We start from the raw sequence: 22354 nt of genomic DNA on the forward strand, positions 1-22354 counted from the left end.
CAATTTCAATCGGTGATGACGTCGACATCTCACAAATTCTGATACCAACCATTTGAATAGGGAGCTATGTTAATTTGTACATTTTTATCTTGCTGGAGCCATCGATTCTTCTGCATAGCAAGTGGCAATTCAAGGTAACCAGTATCCGTTTGCTTACATGACGTCACCACACATTTGAATAGGGGAAGGCAATTCGGAGCTTTCAAAAACTCATGAGGATGGACGTATGAACACGAGATTAAAAACAAGATGGGGAAATAAAGTTTACCTGCGAAATATTAAATAAATAATGGTGGATTGCAATGGATCACATGAAAAAATGGAGGTGTGCACCACACTTTCCTCCTGGCTGGGTGAACTAACAGAGTTTTGAGCAGTTTCCATCCACAGGGTTGCAGCATTTTTTTGTGTGGCCAGAAACGTTTTTAGGAAGATGGCCGCACATGACAGGTAAAGGAAATTAAGGTAACTATTTCTATCTTAATGCCTGGTGTTGGTTTAATGGTTAGGGTGGTGGGCTTGGGATTCCAGGATCCTGAGTTCAAATCCCACTCGGCTGTTGAATCAATACCAGGTGGGGTTGACTGCCTGTCATCCTTCTGAGGTCGGCAAAATGAGTGCCAGCTTGCTGGTATCCTGTGTCGGAGTGGTGACCCATCCAGGATTGTGCACAACAGCCAAGGAGACTGCTTAGGCAGCATCAACGCTCTGCACAGAGTATGATCTCGATGGATGGATGGATTTCTCTCTGAATCCATGTTGCACTACCATTTCACGCTTGGCAATCAGGTTTTAATTGCTGAATTGAAAATGCTGGGATACACGGTCGGTCGACACTCGTCCAACGCAAAGGATATGTTCCTAGAAAACCTCGCGTTCAAGAAGTTGGGGAGAAACGTACACAATACGAAAAATCGGGGAATTTGCCATCTTGTAAATGGCAAGTACAGGTGTACGTGTTTTTTTTTCGTTCATACAAAATTGATAATGAATGCTGTACTGTACATATATGAACGAAACAAACAATAAAACACTAAATATCAATAATGTACTGTACAAATACAATAAAAATAAAAGAACGTAGTCCCCTTTTCATTCACTTGCAAGTCAATCCAAACATTTAATAATTTTTCCTTCCATCTTGCCAATGGCGCTTGGCTCACTTTTGCAATGATAAGCACAAATGTCATCACACTCATGGATATTAGCCTCGCTAGCACATACAGTGCGAATTATCGACTCGTTTACTTGAACACGACGGGTGACTGCAGATGCACTCCTCATGCCACCATGAAGCCGAGTTAAAATCACGATTGTCTTGGCCGATGTGATCTTTTTTTTTTTTTTTTTTTTTTTTTTTTTTTTTTTTTGTATACCTTGGTCGAGGCTCGTATGAGAGCTAACACACAACTCACAGCAAGGAGGCATGAGACAAGAGGGGCGGGAGAGGAAGGGACAAACATTGGGAACAGACACAGGTGAACTGTGGAAGGGAGAGGGATGGGGATGGGACGGGGAACATGGCGAGGGGAAGATGGACATTAAAGGGACTTTCAGGAAGGAAAGCAGGAGAATTGAAGGAAGTGGGCTTGGGTGGATTATCGGGGTAGAAAAGATCGAGGATTTGGATGGGGGAAGATAAGAGGTGGTGGTGAACAGCTGTTTTGAAAGCCTGAAGGGAAGAATGGGAAAGAATAGAGTGAGGAAGTTTATTCCAAAGGCGGGAAAAAAGAGGAATGAAAGAGTGAAGATGAGCAGTGATTCGTGATTTTGGTAGTTTTACCAGAAGGGGTTGTTGGCGGACCTTGAGCGCCCTGTGGAAATGTGGTTGGGACAAATCGCAGAGAGAGCAGGGGGCAAGGCTGGAGAGGAGTCGGTAGAAGACAGAAAGACCACCGACCAACCTGCGGTGATTGAGTGAGAGGCCCAAAGACTCAGCTTCATTATGCGGGAGATGCCAATGATCTTAAAAGCCCTGGTTTCGACAGCGTGAAGTCGAGAAAGGTGGGAGGCAGGAGCACCAGCCCAGAGGGAGAGCAGTACTCCATCAGGCTACGGACAAAAGCTTTGTAAGTGGTCAGGAGCTCAAGAGGGCCGAGGAAGGACTTTGCACGACGGAGGATTCTCAGTCGGCGACTGGCTTTTGAGGCAAGGTTGGAAATGTGACTTTCCCAGGAAAGGTCATGGCAGATAGTGAGACCCAGAAGCTTGAAAGAAAAGACTTTCTTCCAGAGGATTGTTGAGAAAGTGGATGGGGGGTTTTTGTAAACGGTCCTTTTCGAAGAGACATAGTGAGAGTGTGAGATTTGTCTGGATTGAAAGACATGTTCCACGTGTTGGACCAGTTTGTGATTTTATCCAGATCTGCAGTGAGTGAAGAAGCTGCTGCTTGCCGGGCTGAGGGATGACAGATGGTACGGCAGAGGGTTGAGTCATCGGCAAAGAGAAATAGAGGATTTTCCAGTGAGTCCGAGAGATCATTGATGAAAACCAGAAAAAGAACAGGGCCCAGAACGCTACCTTGAGGAACTCCAGCCTGCACAGGAAGAGGAGATGAAAGAACTCCATTTAGGGCCACACGTTGACTGCGACAGGAGAGGAAGTCTGCGAGCCATGAGTGGAGATGGCCTTGAATACCATGGGCAGAGAGTTTGGTGAGTAGGGCAGGGTGCCAGACTGTGTCAAAAGCACGTGATATGTCCCGGTATACTGCCTCGGATTTCTGTCTGGCATTGAGGACCTCGATCCATTGATGGGAGAGCAGTAGCAGCATATCTAGGGTAGAGAGACCTGGTCTGAAACCAAATTGATGATTGGAAATCAAGCCATTGGAGAAGAGGAAGGATTTCATGTCTGAAGCGATGATGGATTCCATAACCTTGCTGATGATTGGGAGAAGGCTGATTGGTCTATAGTTACAGGGATCTGTTTTTGCACCTTTTTTATGCAGGGCAGTGATGTTAGCAGATTTCCAAGCAGATGGCAGATGACCTTGGGAAAATGAGAGGGTGAATAGAACAGAGAGAGGGTGAGCAAGAGCAGAAGAGCAGGCTTTGAGGACACGTGGGCTGATGCCGTCTGGACCGGTTGCAGAATCTGACTTGAGGTTTGAAAGCAAGCTCTCCACCTTGTCAGGAGAAAAGGATACAGAGTCCAGGGACAGTTGGGTGCGACTGGGTAAAGTGGGTAGAGATAGTGATGGGGTTTGGGACACAAGATTTAGCTGCAAACACCGAGTTTAGACATTCAGCTTTATCACGTGTGGAATCAGCAGTGCGGCCATTTGAGGTAAGGGAGGGGATGGAGGGGGAACATACACCAGAAACAGATTTGATTAAACGCCACCAGGATTTTGAGGAGGGAGAGAGGTTGAGAGTTCAGACTTGAGATGAGAAAGATGTTGTTTTCTGGCTCTCCTGAGGGTAGATACACACTTGTTCCGAGCTTTGTGGAAAGAACTGAGATTGCCCTCAGTTGGGTTTGCTTTCCATGAGGCAAAGGCAAGTTGTTTCAGGACAACTGCCTGCCACAAGCTTCAGTAAACCAAGGGCGGGAGGAAGGGTAAGACAACTGAACACGAGAGGGGATAAATCTGTGCATGAGGGAGAGCAAGTTTCTTTGAAAGAATTCCCAGGATGAGTTGATGTTTGAGAAAGTAGTGATAGGAGACCAGTCTGTAAGTTTGATGGCTGCTCGGGAGACCCTGCCAGTCGGCTTGAGTGAAATGCCAGACTCGACGGCGGTGAGGTGGTTCTCTGATAACAGCCAGAGAGATGTCCACTTTAATAAGGACGTGGTCAGAAGAACCAATTGGAGCGAAGGAAGAGCAGCAGATATTGTCAGGGAAATTTGTCAAAATCAGATCCAGAAGAGATGGAGTACCATTGGTTGAGATCCGGGTCGGGAAGTTGACCGATTGGAGTCAGTCCCAATGAGTCACAGAAAGCTTTGCTTGATGTCCCATGGCAGGTGAGAGAGGTACCCACACCTAGCCAACTGGCGTGATGACAATTGAAGTCGCCACATAAGAGGAAGAGAGAGTTTGGATGAGAAGATAGAAGATGGTCCATGTTTTCGGAGAGTGAGGTGTAGATGGAGTCATCACTGTTCGGTGGACGGTACAGTACACATATAAACATGAGGTGGGAGTGGAGGGGAAGCCGAAGCCAGAGGTATTCCTGGGGGTGTGGGGAGTGAGAGCAGTGCAGGGAGAGTGAGGAATAGAGTCTTTGATGAAGAGAGCAACACCTCCACCAGGACGAGGCTCAGGTCTGTCATACCGTAAGAGGGAGTAACCAGGGAGAGATACTTGGGAGTCAGACACGCCTTGGGAGAGGAAAGTTTCTGTTAGGCAGATAATGTCTGGTTTGTCAGTGGCAACCTGCATGGAAAGATCTGAAAGGTTTGAGCGAAGGCCCCGGATATTTGAGGTCCACACTTTTTAATGAAGAGGTAGGGGAGGAGGCTTTGGTGCAGGAGGTGGAGGGGGCGGGGGAGGGTCAGACGAGGGACGAGGGGGAGGTAAGGAGGGTTGCTGAAGGAGTGTGGGGTATTGCAGAATAGCGAGGGGAGGGGGCCGAATGAGGAGGGAGAAAAGGCTCTGTGGTGCTGTGGAGAGAGGGGGACAAGAGACAAGGAAGATGGGAGGTGAGGATTTGAGAAGGTGGAGTGAAGAGATGGAGGTGAGAGGGCAGTGGAGGGAGGCAGGATGGTGGGTGAGAGGGGGGGCGACTGAGAGAAGGAAGAGTGAGGGGGATGAAAGGTGGGAGAAAGGTGGGGGGGGAATTTTTGAAACAGGTGAGAGGAGGCTTGGAGGGAGAAGAGTGATGGTTGCTTTGAGAGTGAGAGTGAGGGGTGAGGGGGTGAGTTGGCACTGAAGTTGGAAAAAAGAATGGTTGATGGAAAGCGAGCATCCATGGCAAACTGTGGTTTTTAAAAGTTTTAGGTCAGAGATGCGATTTAACACAATTCTTGATGGATGCAATGAAGGCGAATTCAGAGCATGGAGAGAAGAAGCGCTGTAATAGTTGGATTTTTTAGGCAAGGAATGAAGGAGAGGTCGAAATGAGAGCAGTCTGTTAAAATAGCAGAAGAGTAGTGCATTGTGAAACAGTAAAGAGTACCACATGTGTGAGAGAGGAAGATGAAGCATTATAAGATCGTTTTTGTTGTTAATATTAATGTATGAGAGAGTTCAACAGATTAGGTCATGGAAGTGTAAAAAAAAAAAAAAGAAATCGAGGAAGACGAGGAGGAAGTTAAGAGGAAGAAGAAGTAGCAGAATCGGGAGAAGGTTGTTGTTGTTGTTGTTGGGTTTTTTTTTATTTTATTTTTTTTTTTTGAGATAAGAAAGAGATTAGTTGGGAGAATGGGGGATGTTTGGAAAGTGGGGAGGATGAAAATTGAAGGTAATGGGGAGGATAGAAATTGAAGGTAATGGGGAGAAAAAACAAACAAACAAAAAAAAAAAAACGATCGAACACCAAGTGGAACCGGTAGGCCTCAAGCCTAGGACTAGGCCTCAAACACCAGGTGAGAACGTCGACATAAATACTCACAAAATAGCACGATTTTTGAAACAAAACCGAACTAGGAACACACATTAACATGTAGGTGAGAAAATTAAACAGTTAAAACGGGACAAATAACAACCGGAACTTAACTTTGAGAATGTCAGCAGGGAGCCCCGAAGGAGACCTCTTGCCGCTCAAAACCGGAACCGGATCTTTACTTTACGGGATGGTTTATCACTACCAACTGGACATGGGGAGATGTACGATGTTTCAGTGCCATGCTTCGAGGATGAAGCTCCGCATATGGTTATAACACGATGACGAGAGGACCGACGAGAAAAGGTTGGAACACGTGTACCAGATTCAAACCACGTAACATCAAATTCACGGTGCTGACACCCACATTGGATGAGGATAGACTGTATACGTCTTGTACAGCCAGCTTCTCAAAAACACTTCCGGCCACAATGAAATACTGAAACCATTGTGCGCAAACAGTACTCTCCCAACTTCCCGTCAATTGGCCCAGATGGGAAAGAAGTGTGGCTCAGATATTCATCTTGGCCATGACCCATACGCCTGGTGTTGGCTTAATGGTTAGGGTGGTGGGCTTGGGATCCTGGGATCCTGAGTTCAAATCCCACTCGGCTGTTGAATTAATACCAGGTGGGGTTGACTCTGCCTGTCATCCTTCCGAGGTCAGCAAAATGAGTGCCAGCTTGCAGGTATTCTATGTCGGAGTGACGACCCATCCAGGATTGTGCCCAATAGCCAAAGAGACTGCTTAGGCAGCACCAACGCTCTGCAGAGTATGGTCCCAATGGATGGATGGATGGCCCTTGAAGATGTTTATCATTCCCAGCCTCCATAACAGCTTGACCTCTAGAGTGTACCGACATCTTTTTGTGCAAGGAAATAATTATTTTATTTATCTGCACACAAAAAAAAAATATTTTATTTATCTCCATGTGGAGCCCATATTATCGAGTGAAGCAGAAGTGAATGGACAGGGTTTTAAATCACCATCTACTATAGTGTTCAAACTTGCAAAATATGGAAGCCATTATTTAAACTTGCAAAACAAAGCAAATGGTAAATCATGCACGTAAAAACAAACATTCATGATACAACAATGCCAAAAAGCAAAAAGCAATAAATGATGCAATCAGAAAAGAGCCGAGGGAGTTCACCTGGGTTATAACTACATTCCAATGTACTCATACTGTTTGAACAGAAAGGCTGTTATTAGGACAGAATTAACACACCTACAGGGTGAGTCGCCAAAACGTACCCGATTTGAGAATTTTATTTACAAGATATCTGAATTGGTAAAAGTGTCAAATATAGTGAAATTGGGGAGAGTGAGCATTCAAATAGTTTGTGGAAAATGTATGTTAATATTTATAAAAAGAAATTCCAGTGACATGGCCCACCCAACGACAAAGTAGCGAATCTTCATTGTCGAGAAGAACATATTGCAGAGATCAGTGATAGGAGCACAGCGTGCGTTCGGAACACAATTCTCTGGGGCCTAGACGTAATGCATCAACCTCGAAGATTATATGTAATATGGCTCCCAAGTGGAGAGGGGTGGGCTCTGTGAAGAACAATAATGCAGGACATTGGATATCTGAGAAATACTGGAACTCCAGACAACATTCATAAACAGAATTAGCAAAGTGACTAGTGGCAATTGTTAAAAGATGTCATGCTTCCCTAGATCGCTCCCAAACAAACCCCATGTCATTAAACCCGCCCCTCCAAAACCGTCATCAAACACCCCTCCGACCATCACAACTACAACTCAAACTCTCCCCCCCTCCCCCCATGCTGCTACTCTTAGTTTGTTTGTCACGCTACTCCTCCTAGTTCTGGGCTGATTCCATCCAGACATGTTTTTGCTTCATGCATGTAACATGTGGGGTTTTTTTTTGCCTCTACAATTTGCCAATATACCACCCTAATAAAGGTATGCATCAGAAGAACGTGTTGCATGCCTGGAACAAGATCGCCCAAAGGGCAGGTACTCTGCTGGTTCACATAATACATTAATTACATGTCAATGTACATTTTAAATAAATTTGTTTATAAATCCTGTACTTGCACACGATTCAGCCTTGAAACTCGGGCGAAAAACAAAATTACGTGCAACGAAACAACCTTCCAATTTTTTTCTCTCCGGTGCTTTGCACAAGTACGCAAGTTTTCTTTGGGCAGTGTATAGTGGCCCGCTCCCTCTATCGCTCCCAAACAAAACCTGCATCGGTACCTTTCTTTCAAAACATACCTTTCTTTCCTTGAAATGTACCATTATTTCATGACAGAAGACACATTGTTCAGTCTCCAAATGTTCACCAGAGGAATGAAGCCTAAGGCCCTAGGCCTTATAAGCAGCGACCAAAATAGCAGACATACGATTTGATTTTTTGAGGTTCATTGTGGGTGGAGTCAGGCCAATTGTCCAACCAATGGGAGAAAAGAGAGAAACAGACATAGAAATCTGGCTACTTAAATATACAAGTCAGAAAAAAAAAAATAAAAAAAAAAAAACATTGAGCGATGGAATCTCCAAAAAACAACCAGAGGTAGGAAGGAATGACAAGGTAGGAATGACAACACAATACTTTTACAGATTGCTACAACATATTTGTCAAAGGTGGCAATTGTAACAAATGTATGATGTCTACATTCGAGGTAGTTGTAAATTTGTAGTGTGGGTTGGTGCAATTGTGTATTATATTTGTTGTGGAATTGAGAAGGAAGTATTGTTAAAAGATGTCATGATGGCAATCAGTAAAAGGATTGTGGTGTTTTATTGGGGTGTCATTCCTACCTCGTTTGGTTGTTTTTTGGGGATTCCATCCCTACATGATTTTTTCCGATTTGTTTAACTATTTTTCCCAATCTAGATACCAATGACATCATTATCCAGTAAGTTATTTTGAAGGGCACTTGCACGGGAACCCCCTGACCCTCACCCCCTTCAACGATCTATTCATACAAGTCCCTTCCCCGGTTGCCTTAATATCCCGTCCCTTCTGTCTCTCTGCAGACATTCTGCTACATTGTCGTCCTTCACTTTTTGAGTCATCTCTATAATTTGTTTGCCAACACGGCAGATTTTTTTCTTTACCCTCTCTCCTTTCTCTGCTCCTTCCATTCTACCCCATCCCCATGCTCCTATGTCCTCTCAATCTTCCTTCCCTCCTCTCCCAAACTCCGGTCACCTCCTCTACTTCTCCTACTGTCCTACATTATCTTATTTTCCTCAATTTACCCCCTTTCTATATGTACACAATAAAAAGGTACCTCCATTCCTTTCCTCTTGCTTCCCGTCTGTTCCTTTTCTCAATGTTGGCATTTCCAATTTCCTCCACCCCCACCCCTCCCTACCCTGTGGACATGTAATAAATAGATGCCTTATAAACAGGTCACATGATCACATCGTTTTACACGGGGAGGAGGTATTGCACGACTTGCTTGAACAAAAGTACACAAACAGTATATGGAAAAGTGAATTTGGAAGTCTTTTCAATAACTGGCATGACCCCTGTGAACCTCAATGAAAATATCGGCAGACCGTTCTGGGCCCTTTTCCTTCGTAAATTATGCATGTTGTCGTATTTTGTCATGCACAAGGCCTTGTAATCTACAACAAACGTTACGGGGGAAGTGATTTTTACATGATGGTTTCTCACTCTGCACATGTGTAAATGGTGTTCAATTGGTTGTATTATTTTTTAAATAAGATGAAATTATTTTTATTGATATGGTACGGGTTAGTCAGGCAGCTTAGGACCAGATTTGACAATGATGTGGACATTCCAGACAAAAGCACCAATTTTTTTCTACGTGCTACCCATTGCCAAAGCTTTCAATTTTTAATAGGAACCACTTCCTCAGTATATAGCATGGTGGCCATCTTGGATTTCAAAGATGGCCACCATGTAAAAACCTATAAGTACCAATATCTCAGCTTCCAAGCCATTTAGGTTGTCAATCTTGGTGTCTAAACATACATCGAGTAGCATACGTGAGGGCATATTTCAGTGAAGATGCTTTGCTGATATCATACACCTCTGCATATGCATGGTTTTGGAACTGAATTGGCAATATCGGTTGATAATTTCTAAGGATTTTCTGTGTTTTATGTCTTTTCAGATAGACTAGCAGCATGGATTGGAACAAGTGTTTGATATGCCAATAAAAGACTGCGGAGCCTATAAAATGTCCACTCAATGCAAAGGGAAGTGGGGACAAGTCAGAACCATACAGCTCCTTTCTGAATAATGTCAGTGCTTTCAGAATCTTGAGCACACTAGCAGTGGCTCTTCAATTTGGAAAAGACATGACTGTATATGAACTGGTCCAAAATCAGGCTGCATGGCACAAATCTTGCTATGTGAAGTTCAGCAAAGAGAAGCCAGAGAGAGCTACTAAAAAGCGAGAGAGGGATGAACCCACAGCAGATAGTACATCTAGAGAGAAGCGACCTCGGCGTCTGTCAATGATCAAAATGACCTGTCTGTTTTGTCAACAAGCGGATGGACACCTCCATGAAGTCAGAACTCTTGGAGCTGATGAGAGCATAAGACAGATGGCCTCAGAACTACATGACAGAATTAATGGCTGGGATGGAAGGTGGAGATCTGGTTACACTTGATGTTAAATATCATCTGGAGTGCTTGACAGCACTACAAAATCGCTACCGGCAAGATGCTTTCCTACACACTGAGGGACCACACACAATGATGAAGCCAAGGAGGCATGTAGGCAGAAAATGGTCCAGAAGAGTCCAGCATTTCAGTATTGGGATACAGTTCTAAACATGGAGCTCGAGGGTCACATCTTCATCAGATCACACCGCGAGGAAAAGTTTCATTTGTATGTGGAAAGCCTGAAGACATTGGTTCCATGGTTCTTCACTTTAGACCACCACAACTATGCGAGGTGGCTCCCAATACAAATCCGAGACATGGAGAGTCTACCAGCACCCATTCTCAATGAGTTTGAGGAACATGGTCACTGGGCTGTCAACAAAACCACCAACAGATTCTCGACTATGCCAATCGACCAAGCACATGAGCAAAATAATGAAGTGGTCAAGGGCTCTGGAGGTGCAGTCAGTCTGACTGAGACTCCTTCAGCCTTCAGGAAGTGTATGGTCTCAGGGCCCGAACAAGCAAGGTTACTGAAGGAATTTGAAGAGGATTATCTCACAAAAGAACCTGAGTGCAGTAATCATAATCATGAAAAGGGATTTTCCACAAAGAAAATGTTCAGGGATGATGATGCGAGTCTGGCTCATGTCATCAGTGACATGGGAAACCCTTTCCTTGATGACAGTGATGTTACTGGCTTTAGACACATGTAATGTTTTGGATGAGTCTGTGGTGAACACGGTGTGAACAGTGCTTGGACTAGGGAAGGATCAGTATGCCAAATATCACAAAGAAGTGATAGCAGACTGTACGCACTCCATTCATGAGCCCATAAAGAAGAATGCTCTTCCTCTCTTTAGATGCCCATGGCCAAAATCCAAGACGAAACAAGCAGAGAAGATCTCGCTGCTGAAGAATGATGTTGCCCTCTTCTTTCACTTGTACATTATAATGCAGCATAGGGAGAGTGACATGAGTGTATTCTTAAAACACGAGAACCATCCTTTTCCCCCTTTCACTCTCTGATGGGAAATTGCGTCTCGGAAAGAAATCTGATCTCCTGAAAATTCTGGTCCAGGACACCAAGAAAAATCCTCCCGATTCCTTTGATGTAAAGCTACTTTATGGTGCTGCTGTGATACACTTTCTTCCATGCAACGACATTGTGACATTTGAAGAGCATGCTGAATGCTTCTTTGTTCCATACATCATGAAACAGTTGGAACACTCCAAAAGAGTTGACGTGGTATGGGACACATACATCACCAGCAGCATCAAAGAATACACAAGAGAAAAGCGAGGAAAAGGTATTTGGAGAAAGGTTGCTGGTAAGAACAAGCTCCCAGGAAACTGGGCTGACTTCTTACGTGATCCAACCAACAAACAGGAACTTTTTGCATTCCTCTCCAACAAGATTGCCACCTTCGACTGCCCTGAAGACAAAGAAATCATCATTACATCTGGTGCCACAGCCATTCTTCGAGGAACTGATCGTTCAATGCCACCATGTGACCATGAGGAAGCAGACACCAGGCTGCTAATTCATGTGCAGGATGCTATACTGAATGGTTGTACTAACTGTCTGGTGTGCATGGTTGATACGGATGTAGTGGTAATTCTTATTGGCAAGTTCCATCATCTGATCACCTTGGGTCAAGATGTGAGCATTTGGATTGCCTTTGGTACGGGCAAGAACTTTACATATCATCACATCAATGGTATATATATATGATGTCCTGGGCAAAGAGAAATCCCTGGCCCTACCTCACTTCCACAGCTTCACAGGATGACACCACCTCTGCTTTCTTTGGAAAGGGTAAACAGTCAGCATGGGAGGCATGGAAGTGCTACCCTGATGTGACCCGTGCCTTCACCGACATGGCGCTCAACCCTTACACCAAAGTAGATGTAGGTGTTCCACACTTCCAGCTACTGGAACACTTCAGTTATCCTGTATGATAAGACCAGTGACCTGGAACATGTTGATGAAGCAAGGAAGGCATTGTACTGTGAGAAGGGGAAGACAATGGACACAATTCCACCTACCCAGGATGCATTACTGCAGCACTCAAAGAGAGTTGCCTACCAAGCTGGAATATGGTCCACCAGTGAACAGAGTGAACAACATGCACCCACTCCAGAGGGGTGGGGATGGACTCTTGATGAGGGCAGCGAGTCCTGGGTTCCGGTCTGGAACACTATACCTGTGGCCTCCAAAGCCTGCGGTGAACTGGTTACATGTGGTTGCAAGAGTCTGAAGGGATGTGGAACTAGATGTGCATGCAAACAGGCCCGTTGGAAGTGCACCGAACTGTGCAATTGTCACTGTGAAAAGTAAAGTATGCAAGAGAGACGCACCATGCATGTACAGAGGTGTATGATATCAGCAATGCATCTTCACTGAAATATGCCCTCACGTATGATACTCAATGCATGTTTAGACACCATGATTGAGAGCCTAAGTGGCTTGGAAGCAGAGATATTGGTACTTGTAGGCTTTTACATGGTGGCAATCTTGGAAATCCAAGATGGCCACCATGCTGTATACTGAGGAAGTGGTTCCTCTTAAAAATTGAAAGCTTTGGCAATGGGTAGCACGTGAAAAAAATTTGGTGCTTTTGTCCGGAATGTTCACATTATTTTGCGAAGCTGCCTGACTAGGAAGAATACCCAAAAGAACGTCGCTTCCTTCCATTAGAATCATTGTAATTGCTTTAGCCATTTTTGTACTTGCCCAGGTGACATTAATCAACAATTTGGTGGATGAACAATTCAACGATTTTACAATCTCTGGATTTGGTACTTTCATGAAATATTCTGTCGTTTTCATTCTTGGTAGTTATGAAAATGTTCGAGAACAAGTAAAAGAGACATAAACATCATAACCCCTGTTTTAGTAATTTTGCTGTATGGAGTTAAAGGGCTGGCCCATACTTATGTCCAACTAAAATGGCTGCCAGTCTAACAGTCGGCCATCTTTGATCAGATTGTAAAATAAAGCGAGGAGCAAGTGTATGCCATCATATACTGTGCTTGTGCCAAGTTTGAACAAAATCAGTCTATGCATGGCTGAGAAATGGTTGGGGACACATTTAAGTAACAAAATGGCCACCAGTCTGCCATCTTGGATCTGATGTGGAAAAGAATGACATGCGCATGAAAGCCATCATTGTTTATCTGTGTGACAAGTTTGAACAACATCAGTAAATGCATGTCCGAGAAATGGTTGAGGACGTGTTCAACATCGGGTTTTGTACAACTAAAACGACCGCCAGTTGGCCATCTTGGATACGATATCAAAAAAAACAAATGACGTGTATATGTCTACCATCATGCGGTCTTTGTGCCAAGTACGAAGAAAATGGTCCGTACATGTCCGAGATATGTTTGCGGACACACGCGCACGCACGCACACCAAATCAATAAGCCCCCTTTTCGGATCAAGTCCAACGGGGGCTAATAAAAGGTATGACTTAAAGGCTTACAACTTCACCCCATTGTAATTTCTCAGCATATCATTTTGTACACATTTGATGGGGTGGCCATTTGTTTTCCCATCCCATCCCTACATATATGCCTGGTGTTGGCGTAATGGTTAGGGTGGTGGGCTTTGGATCCCGCTCAACTGTTGAATCAATACCAGGTGTGGTTAACTCGACCTGTCATCCTTCCGAGATTGGCAAAATGAGTGCCAGCATGCTGGTATACTGTGTCGGAGTGGCGACCCATCCAGGATTGTGCCCAATAGCCAAGGAGACCGCTTAAGCAGCACCAACGCTCTGCACCGAGTATGGTCCCAATCTCCTCCTCCTACATATGGAGTACTACCATGCTCCATGACAAATTGTTGATGAGCCAAGAATCAACATAGACGCCGCGGTTCAGCGACAAATGTCATGTTTACTGAAATGGTTTTCGTAAACAAATATAATTGTGGGTTTTGGGGAATGGAAAAACCAGCCCACTTTGCTCAGTTACCTCTTCACTCGATAAGAATGACAATATGGTGTTGTCCCAGTAGTCATCGGATTTATGGTCCATACTTTTTTGAAGATCAGGATATTGAGGAAGGAGTGGCTGTCAATGCAGAACGTTAAGTTCATGTTGAACACGTTTTTGTGGAGTCGTGCGAGAAACGTTCCTGGTGCTGGGTTTGAACAGGATGGAGCAACTACACATACGGCTCGCTTGTCCATGCAGTGGCTCAATAATCACTTTCCTGGAAGATCAATTTCACACTGATCTAGATTTCCTTGGCCTCCAAGATCTACTGACCTCTCACCTTCACATCTGTGGGTATTTGTGAAGGAAAATGTTTTCAAAGAGAACCCAATGAACATTCTTGAACTCAAAGATGCCGTCATGATGGTTATTTCCAGTCTCTTGCGAAACATTTCAGTCCACAGCCAAAAACGATTGCGTATGTATTTGTAAGTGAGCAGAAGTTAGAGGAGAATATTTCTAACATTTTTATAGGCAAACAAAAACTTTATGAATCAAAAAAATTTATGGTCTTGCATGAAAAGTTTCAGATTTAATAAACAATTAAAAATCGGGGACATTTTGTGACCAACCCTGTACAAGCCCTGGTTCTGCAAAAAAAAAAAAATCAGGCGAACACCATGATACACGATGGAAGGAAATATATCCACAGAGTGAAATTACCAGAATTATGCTCTCATGGTCCAACGGAGACATCTGGGAATTCTGCCAATGGAGGATGGAGGAAGAGGTACAAGGAAACCAACAGGTACAGGTTATTGTGAAGACTATCCGCATTCAAGCAGACGTTAATTCTCCAAATACACAAAAGCAATCACCTCAACCTCCACCACACACACACCACTGATTAATTACAGCAACACCTGTAGCACGAATCCCAACGGTGAGCTTTTTTGATCGTTTGACTTGCTGGCATGCCAATTTATTTGCAATACCAGCACTTTGTCAATTAAGCGTTTGAACAAAAACGTTTCTCAAAAGTGCAAGAACATCACAGGCAAAAGCAAAAATACTTGAACCTTCACCATTTGGGTTACCTGGCTGAGCAATGTGGCAACAATATCGAGAGGAATGTGATGTGTGGCATAGTCCTGAAGAGGTGAAGACAGACACGTGTCTACGAGGCCCAATAGCTCCTTCACGGCGACGTCCCAACGGGTGGGACATTGAAGAATCTTGTGGTACGAGTGGACCCGTTTCTGCGACGTGCACGGAACCGGACACACCGTCAGACAGTTGCTTGGATAGTCGCCATCAAAATATTTTTTGTGGGTTTGTAAGAGTTGTTGATGCATCGCTTTTGCGATTTATGGTGAAGCGGTTCGGTTTTCAGTCATCGACATGAACCGAAAGTTTAAATGCCATGTAAACACAGAGCAGCCACACATGTTGTGAATTACACACAGCAGATACAAGGGGGCTGAAAGCCCATATAAAGCAGAATCAAATCAGGGCAGCCTCTGCCTGGCTTCCAAGTGGACAAAAATACTCACCAACTATCCAGATGTCCAGAGCATAAAATAGACTATTTCTGGACTTTACCAGGAAAGAGGTGAGGATGTAAAGGAATGAGATAAAATAAAAATAAAATAAAGAGGGGAGGGGAGAAAAAAAACAAAATACCGAAGTGTAGGGTGGGGACAAGGAGGGTGGCTGGGGGGGGGGGGTACAGTAAGGATGAAAAGAAAATTGAAAAATGGACAAAAGGTGACACACCTTCCATTGGAGGGAGTGATACCACTGATCTCTCTGGTATATGTTCGCTGCCTACAAAGCACACACACACGGTCGAGGTAACAATACAATGCAAAGGTGCGATTACCCTGTACACCACAATGGGTACAAGTCTGAACAGCGTACATTCATGTCAAAACTTTGTCGTATGTATGTATGTATGTATGTATGTATGTATGTATGTATGTATGTATGTATATGTATATATATGTATATATATATATATATATATATATATATATATATATATATATATATATATATATATATATATATATGATACATAATGCTTTCAGACATTTAATGCTGTTTGAAACATTCGAACGAACAACCAAACAACAACATTTTGCTCTCCTCTATATGACTGACATGGGAGACGATTTTAATTGCTTTGGAAGGAAACAAAAGAGTTTCCAAATACTACAAAAGGTAATCTTTGGAAACATTTTTTGACCATAGCTGGGTCCAAATGATAACAGCGAAGCACAAAAAAAAAGGGATATCAATTTGAACCACTCAAACCACATTGAGCAGCAAAATTACCACAATACACCGTGGGAATTGATTGAAACACCGAGGAGTGGGTCGGAAGGAAAACCCTGTGTTACGTTTCCTGCCATAATGCACAATATATAAATAAATCTCACAACGCAAAACAGACCTCAAGATGGACAGGAACAGACAAACGGAAATGTTTAACGGTGTAGGAACTCGACACAATTAATTATAATCAAAATAATCAAAAAAAATGATAATTATCAAAAAAAAAGTAAAAAGAAAAAAAAGGGGTTTGATTTCCCCAACTCTCACAAAGTCTCTTGGACAAGAGGTTGAGTTTCTCCTTAAACAGGACAATGGAATGCCTGGGACATGTGTAAAAAAAAAAAAAAAAAAAAAAAAAATCAATCGATTTATTATGTACGCAATTATATTTATTATGGCGGGGAGGGGTGGGGGCTAAATTTGAAAATGGTAGGGCTTACAGTCTACGAAGGATTGACTGGCTCATCTATTTTTGATGCCTGCCCCTCTCCATCAGTGTAATCAATGTGCTTGCCTTCCCTTCCATCTTCTCTCAAACTTCTTTCCCATCTCTCTATCCCTCTCCCCTTCCATTTCTCATTTTAGCACCCACCCTCCCCATCCAGCTGCGTACATAATAAATTGAGGGCTTGTTACACTAGCAGCAAACACACGCTGCTCCCTGGAACTGCTCTCCAGCCCCATTTACCAGTTTACCTTCAACTATTCTATATTATCCTTTAAAACTAGCAAGTAACTTGGAACGTATTGTTTAACCGAATCATAATGGACTCATCAAAGTCTTGTGTAACATGTCTCAGACATTCAGGTGCACTGTTTAAAGAAAAACTATACCTCTTATCCAAGAGACAAAAATCAGCTTGTGTAGTTTTAACATGGCAAACACTGCAAGGTGTGGAGGAATGCATTTGACAAGTTCCACACCCTCAACAAGTGCCTCCTCTGGGTTGAATCGCGTGGTTGCTTGTAGTGTATGAGAATCGAGAATGGCTCACGTTTAGCTGGGCGGATGGACGAGACTACGTCTACACGTACAAGACAATCATGCAGGTACTTTCAAATAGCTATGTGCATCACCAGAACCTATCAAACGTAGTTTTGTTATACAAGAAGAAAATGTATATGATCATGTGCAACTGTGTTATGTACGTCGCCATGTCAGGCGATTTTGCATGACGATCGCATCAACAGTCGCTTCCAACTCCGGCTTGTGATTAAAGCTGCTGGACTCGGTTGTCAGCTCGCTTGACATTGCAATGCGACCCTCAAGCCTTAAATAATAATCTCTTTTTAATCAAAAAGAAAGAAAGAATCGTTACAGGTAACTTGAGGTGTAGAGATGGGCGAGTATAGTGATGGCTCTTCTTCATGGAGAACATTTCCCATGCACGTGATACCACAAAGCAATCAACAATGGAGATTAGGGTTTTGGAAGTTAAAACACCTGCTTCCCTATGAGTGTACCGAACTGCATTTAAAGGTGCATTTTAAAAAGCAAAATCACATTCGCAATTCATCACCAAACATCACCTTTCAAGATAAAATGATTTCAATCCACCTTGGAAAACAAATCAATCTTGTTTATGACCTTGGAGTAGATCATGTACATGTTCTTTTCCAAAATGGTAGCTGCGGTGGAGAGGTTGGATTAGTGGAGGTGTGCGACGGGAGGGCAAGTATGGTTCAGGTACCTGTAATAACAATGTGCCATCGGTGAGGGTTAGCTGCAAACAATTGCGAGGGGCGTTCTCCCATGTCAGCACCTGGATGTCCTCGATACTAACGTAGCTTACGGAAGACTCCATGTATCCAGTCGGCTGTAAAGACAGAAAATATATTGTGATGATGAAGGGATTCAAGTGGCTGATGTAAAGTACAAACGTAGCCGGATATAAATGAGGAAAGCCGTGTTTCATTTAAGTTCAGCTTATAATCCAGATTTTTATGGCAAAGAGACAATAATTTGTCCATTGTTCATCGCTGACAAGTTCCCAAGTGACGAAAGAACCATTAGACAAAGTTAAAAAACAAAAATGCAGGAACCAAGCAGACTGCTTTCAAGCAGCGAAGCATAAAATGAGAAACGGGCAAACAGGTCTGAGCATGATAAGACGGCCACAGTGTGTGTGGTCATACCAGGAAAACCACACTTGGTTATCCATCAAACGACGAAAGCATACAAGTTCACCTCACCCAAAACCAGACAAGAAACAAAAACAAATTATTTTATCAACTCCACAAACGCATCATTAAAGTAGCCTTCCCCACAGACGTGCCACCTTGCGTAATTAGGGACCATTTAATAATCCCAAATGGTGCAGCATCGACCTAAAGGACATAATGTGCATGATATTACAAATCGGCTTGGTTAACGGGTAAACAGGAACTCATGGGGAAGAACATGTTGTGATTCAAATCGTAAAACTCCGTGCCAGAGCAATGTTATGGAACAAGAAACGAGAGAGAGAGTTCCTTCCACTGTGATCTTTAAATAAAATAAAAAGGTGATAATTCAGACATGGTGTTGCAAAGTCCTGAAAAAGGAGGATAAGAATCGATTCCTTGGTAATCTCTTTTGGTGCAGGGCTGCATCAAGGCTTGGCCAGGAAGCCTTGCTTAGCGAGTTTGTGCCAGCCTCGCCAATCGTGTACCTCATCCAGACGAGTTACAAAGCACCGAATATTCTTCGGTCTCTATCCAGGCGAGAGTCGAGCGTCGCATCAACCCTTCAGGGGTCGAACACCTTGCTTGCAGATTAAACACGGTGTCCATTAAAGGAGGGAATATAACAATGTGGATTGATTGATAACTCCATCCTCAGTACGGCCTGAAATAGTCGCGTGACCAATAGCAGTAACACTCGGATCGATTCAAGTGGAGCTTTACTGCCCATGGAGTCATCTAAAGGTGCAGATCGTGTTCCATGCAAGTGAAGTCTGCAAATAGAAGGTTTACCTGTTGATCTATGAATTAAAAACCTGGTTACAGAGCTTATCATTCAGGATGTTAACAGCTTTAAATTTGTGGAACCAATCATTACAATCTGGATGCAGGCATTGTGACACTGACTGCCCGATCAGGTTACTTTTATACAAGTGGCGTCGATTTAACTAAAAGCACAGGAAAGAGCTGCACACGCAGAAACTTACAACCGAATTAAGTGCCTTGAGACGAGCCATAAGAGGCGAATTATATATATATATATATATATATATATATATATATATATATATATATATATATATATATATATATATATATATATATATATATATATATATATATATGTGATGAGCTTTTACTTGGTGGGGGTTGACTCTCCCACAATGCAAGTCTTCCGATCCCATTGGCTCTCAGAAATAAAACATGAAAGCAAAGTTGGAAAGACTAAAACTAGAAAGACACTCGGTTAGAGCACATACCTCCAGAAGGTTGAACAGTTTACATTTTGTATCCCACTCGATAGGCCAAATCTGCATCTGTACCTTAACTAAAATCGAATCGGCTTGTTCTTGTCACCTACCCAACTCATCTACCAAGTTTTGTCATAATCCAGCCAAACTTTTTTTTAAATATTAGGCTATATCTTGTGTTTTTGCCCCATCTCTCAATGGTGAAGAATCACTTAAAATAAATAATAAAAAAAAATTCACCACCAAAATCGAATCAATTCGTCCTTGTTATACACCCAACCTGCCCACCAAGTTTCATCCGCATCCGTGCATAACTTTTTCATATATCCTGCTCACAGACAGACAGACAGTCAGATGGACAGAGACTGACATAGACAGACAGACAGACAGACAGACAGACAGGGATGAAAACAATCTCCATCCACTTTAAGTGGCAGAGGCAAAAGGTGCAAATTATGTCATCGGTCTAGATAATAAGAAAAATAGCTCCGCAAAGCGGGCGTAACCCCTCAGCCCATGCATTGTAAAAGGAAGCAGTGATATCACGATGATGCAGTCAGTTAGAGCATGTTGGACGTCATATCGAAAATCAATCAGACTTCAAGATGGCTACCGTGGCGGCGAGTGAAAATCACAGCACGCCCATTTTCGAAAGGAACCTTCCTCTACTCAACCCCAACACACCCTGCAAAAATGCATTTAATCGGCCAAGGCGTTCTCGAAATCGACGGAAACCAATTTCAAGATGACTGCCGTGGAGGCCACATTGAAAAATCGCAGCGCACCCATTTTCGAAAGGAACTTTCCTCTACTCAACCCCAACATACCCTGCAAAAATGGATTTAATCGGACAAGGCGTTCTCCTCGAAATTGACGGAAACCAAAAGTTGACAGACGCCCGGACAACGCCTGTGACGACAATACCCCTAAGCCCAATTCGGGCTGAGGGGTAAAAAGTAACCAAAGACTTTGTATAACTAGAGAGTTCATAGAACACGACAGCTCGTGCTTCGTTTAAGTATATGCAGGAGGGCCTTGCCATTCGCAGGGGGAAAGTTATTGAAAATCCCCGTGAACTGCAAACTTAGGGGGTAATGGGGAAACTAGGGGCAGGCACTTCAACTTTAAAATTTGTCCAAACCGTACGCTAACAGATGTGTTTGTGCATTGTTTTTGTTCTTTATTTTCAAGATTAAAAGGGTTAATAAAAACATAACGAATTATTTCATTATAGGATCCCAAGAGCAAGGATACGGTCAATCGTTGACCTCTTTGGTGTAAAGCCTGACTGCTCTGGGCGCTGGTGCTCAAGCAGATGGTGGCAAACCCGATCAAGAATTATCTGAGCAAAGACGTTTCCCAGCACTGAGAGCAGCGTCACGCCGAAGTAGTTGTTGCAGTCTTGGCGATCACCCTTCCCTTTCCAGAAAGGGACAACAAGGCCCCTCTTCCAGTCATTTGGGATGATGCGTGTGTTCCAGGCAGAGCACAGAATTGCGTGCATCAGCACGACTACAGCATTTCCACCAGCCTTGAGAAGTTAAGCATGGATGCCACAGATCCCAGGAGCTTTAACCCCATTTCAAAAGGTTCACCGAAGCCTCTGCTTCCACAAGCCAAGGTGGATCACAGTTGATTGGAGGGTCAGCAATCGGGACAGCAACACCAGTGACATCCAACCCCGCAGGTGATGGATCAGCCTGGTACAGATGCTCAAAGTAACGGGAGCAGCGGGTCTTCACTTAAGATTCCTCTGTCAAGAGCCCACCACCCTGCTCCAACTGCAGTACACCGAGGAATGGGCTTGGAAGAACGCAATACGCGAATTCCCCTGTAAGCAGGACGAGAATCACTTGACCACAGGTGATTCCTCGCATATAGGCCTCCTTGGTCCACCCTTAGCGCACTTACAGTTTTACATATCAACTCCCTGAACAGCTCAGCTCTGCCATTAAGCCTGGCCCTGCGACTGATCAATGGTATCCAGTGTCGCTTGAGAACCAAAATTCTTCTTCGCCCTCCAGTGAGTTCCAAGACATCCACCTGCAACATCAAGGACGGTGGTCTTGAAGGCACTCCACAACTCTTCAGGATTTCCCAAGGCACCCAGACACCCCAAATCCCCACTCAGCCTGTTGGCAAACTCCTCAGCGACCCTCTCATCCTTGAGTTTGCCAACATCCAGCCAACGCTGGTAAGGTACTATTCTCCTGGATTTAAGCTGCAACTTCAGAGTTGCTACAACAAACTTTTGGTCAGAATTGAGGAACAGAGTACTCCAGAAGATCTTGAAGTTCTGAATCATCCTCCAGTGACCATCAACGAGCACATGATCATTCTCCTTTGCCACATCACCATCGTTAGAATACCAAGTCCAGCGATGAGCTTGTGAGTGCTGAAACCATGAACCACCCACCCCAAGTCCATGACTTCTTGCAAAGTGGAGTAACTTAGTGCTATTCTGCTTCACAGTTCTCGACCCATGGGG

The 22354-nt window shown here is 43.7% G+C and overlaps 1 protein-coding gene across 2 annotated transcripts in view; it reads right to left on the minus strand.

Annotated features, from left to right (window-relative positions):
* CMIP (c-Maf inducing protein) overlaps window positions 1-22354 on the minus strand; it is a 70914-nt gene that overhangs the window by 29997 nt on the left and 18563 nt on the right. For both annotated transcript variants that reach the window (XM_085856663.1, XM_085856664.1), the window contains exons 2-5: window positions 18145-18270; window positions 15893-15943; window positions 15214-15375; window positions 14840-14881 (exon numbers count right to left, since the gene is read on the minus strand). In XM_085856663.1, the coding sequence (XP_085712789.1) occupies window positions 14840-14881; window positions 15214-15375; window positions 15893-15943; window positions 18145-18270 (381 nt within the window). The remainder of the gene's footprint in view (window positions 1-14839; window positions 14882-15213; window positions 15376-15892; window positions 15944-18144; window positions 18271-22354) is intronic.

Source organism: Eptatretus burgeri, chromosome 15 (assembly GCF_056783735.1).
Source record: "Eptatretus burgeri isolate ZD-2024b chromosome 15, Ebu_testis_v1, whole genome shotgun sequence".
NCBI classification, from domain to species: domain Eukaryota; kingdom Metazoa; phylum Chordata; class Myxini; order Myxiniformes; family Myxinidae; genus Eptatretus; species Eptatretus burgeri.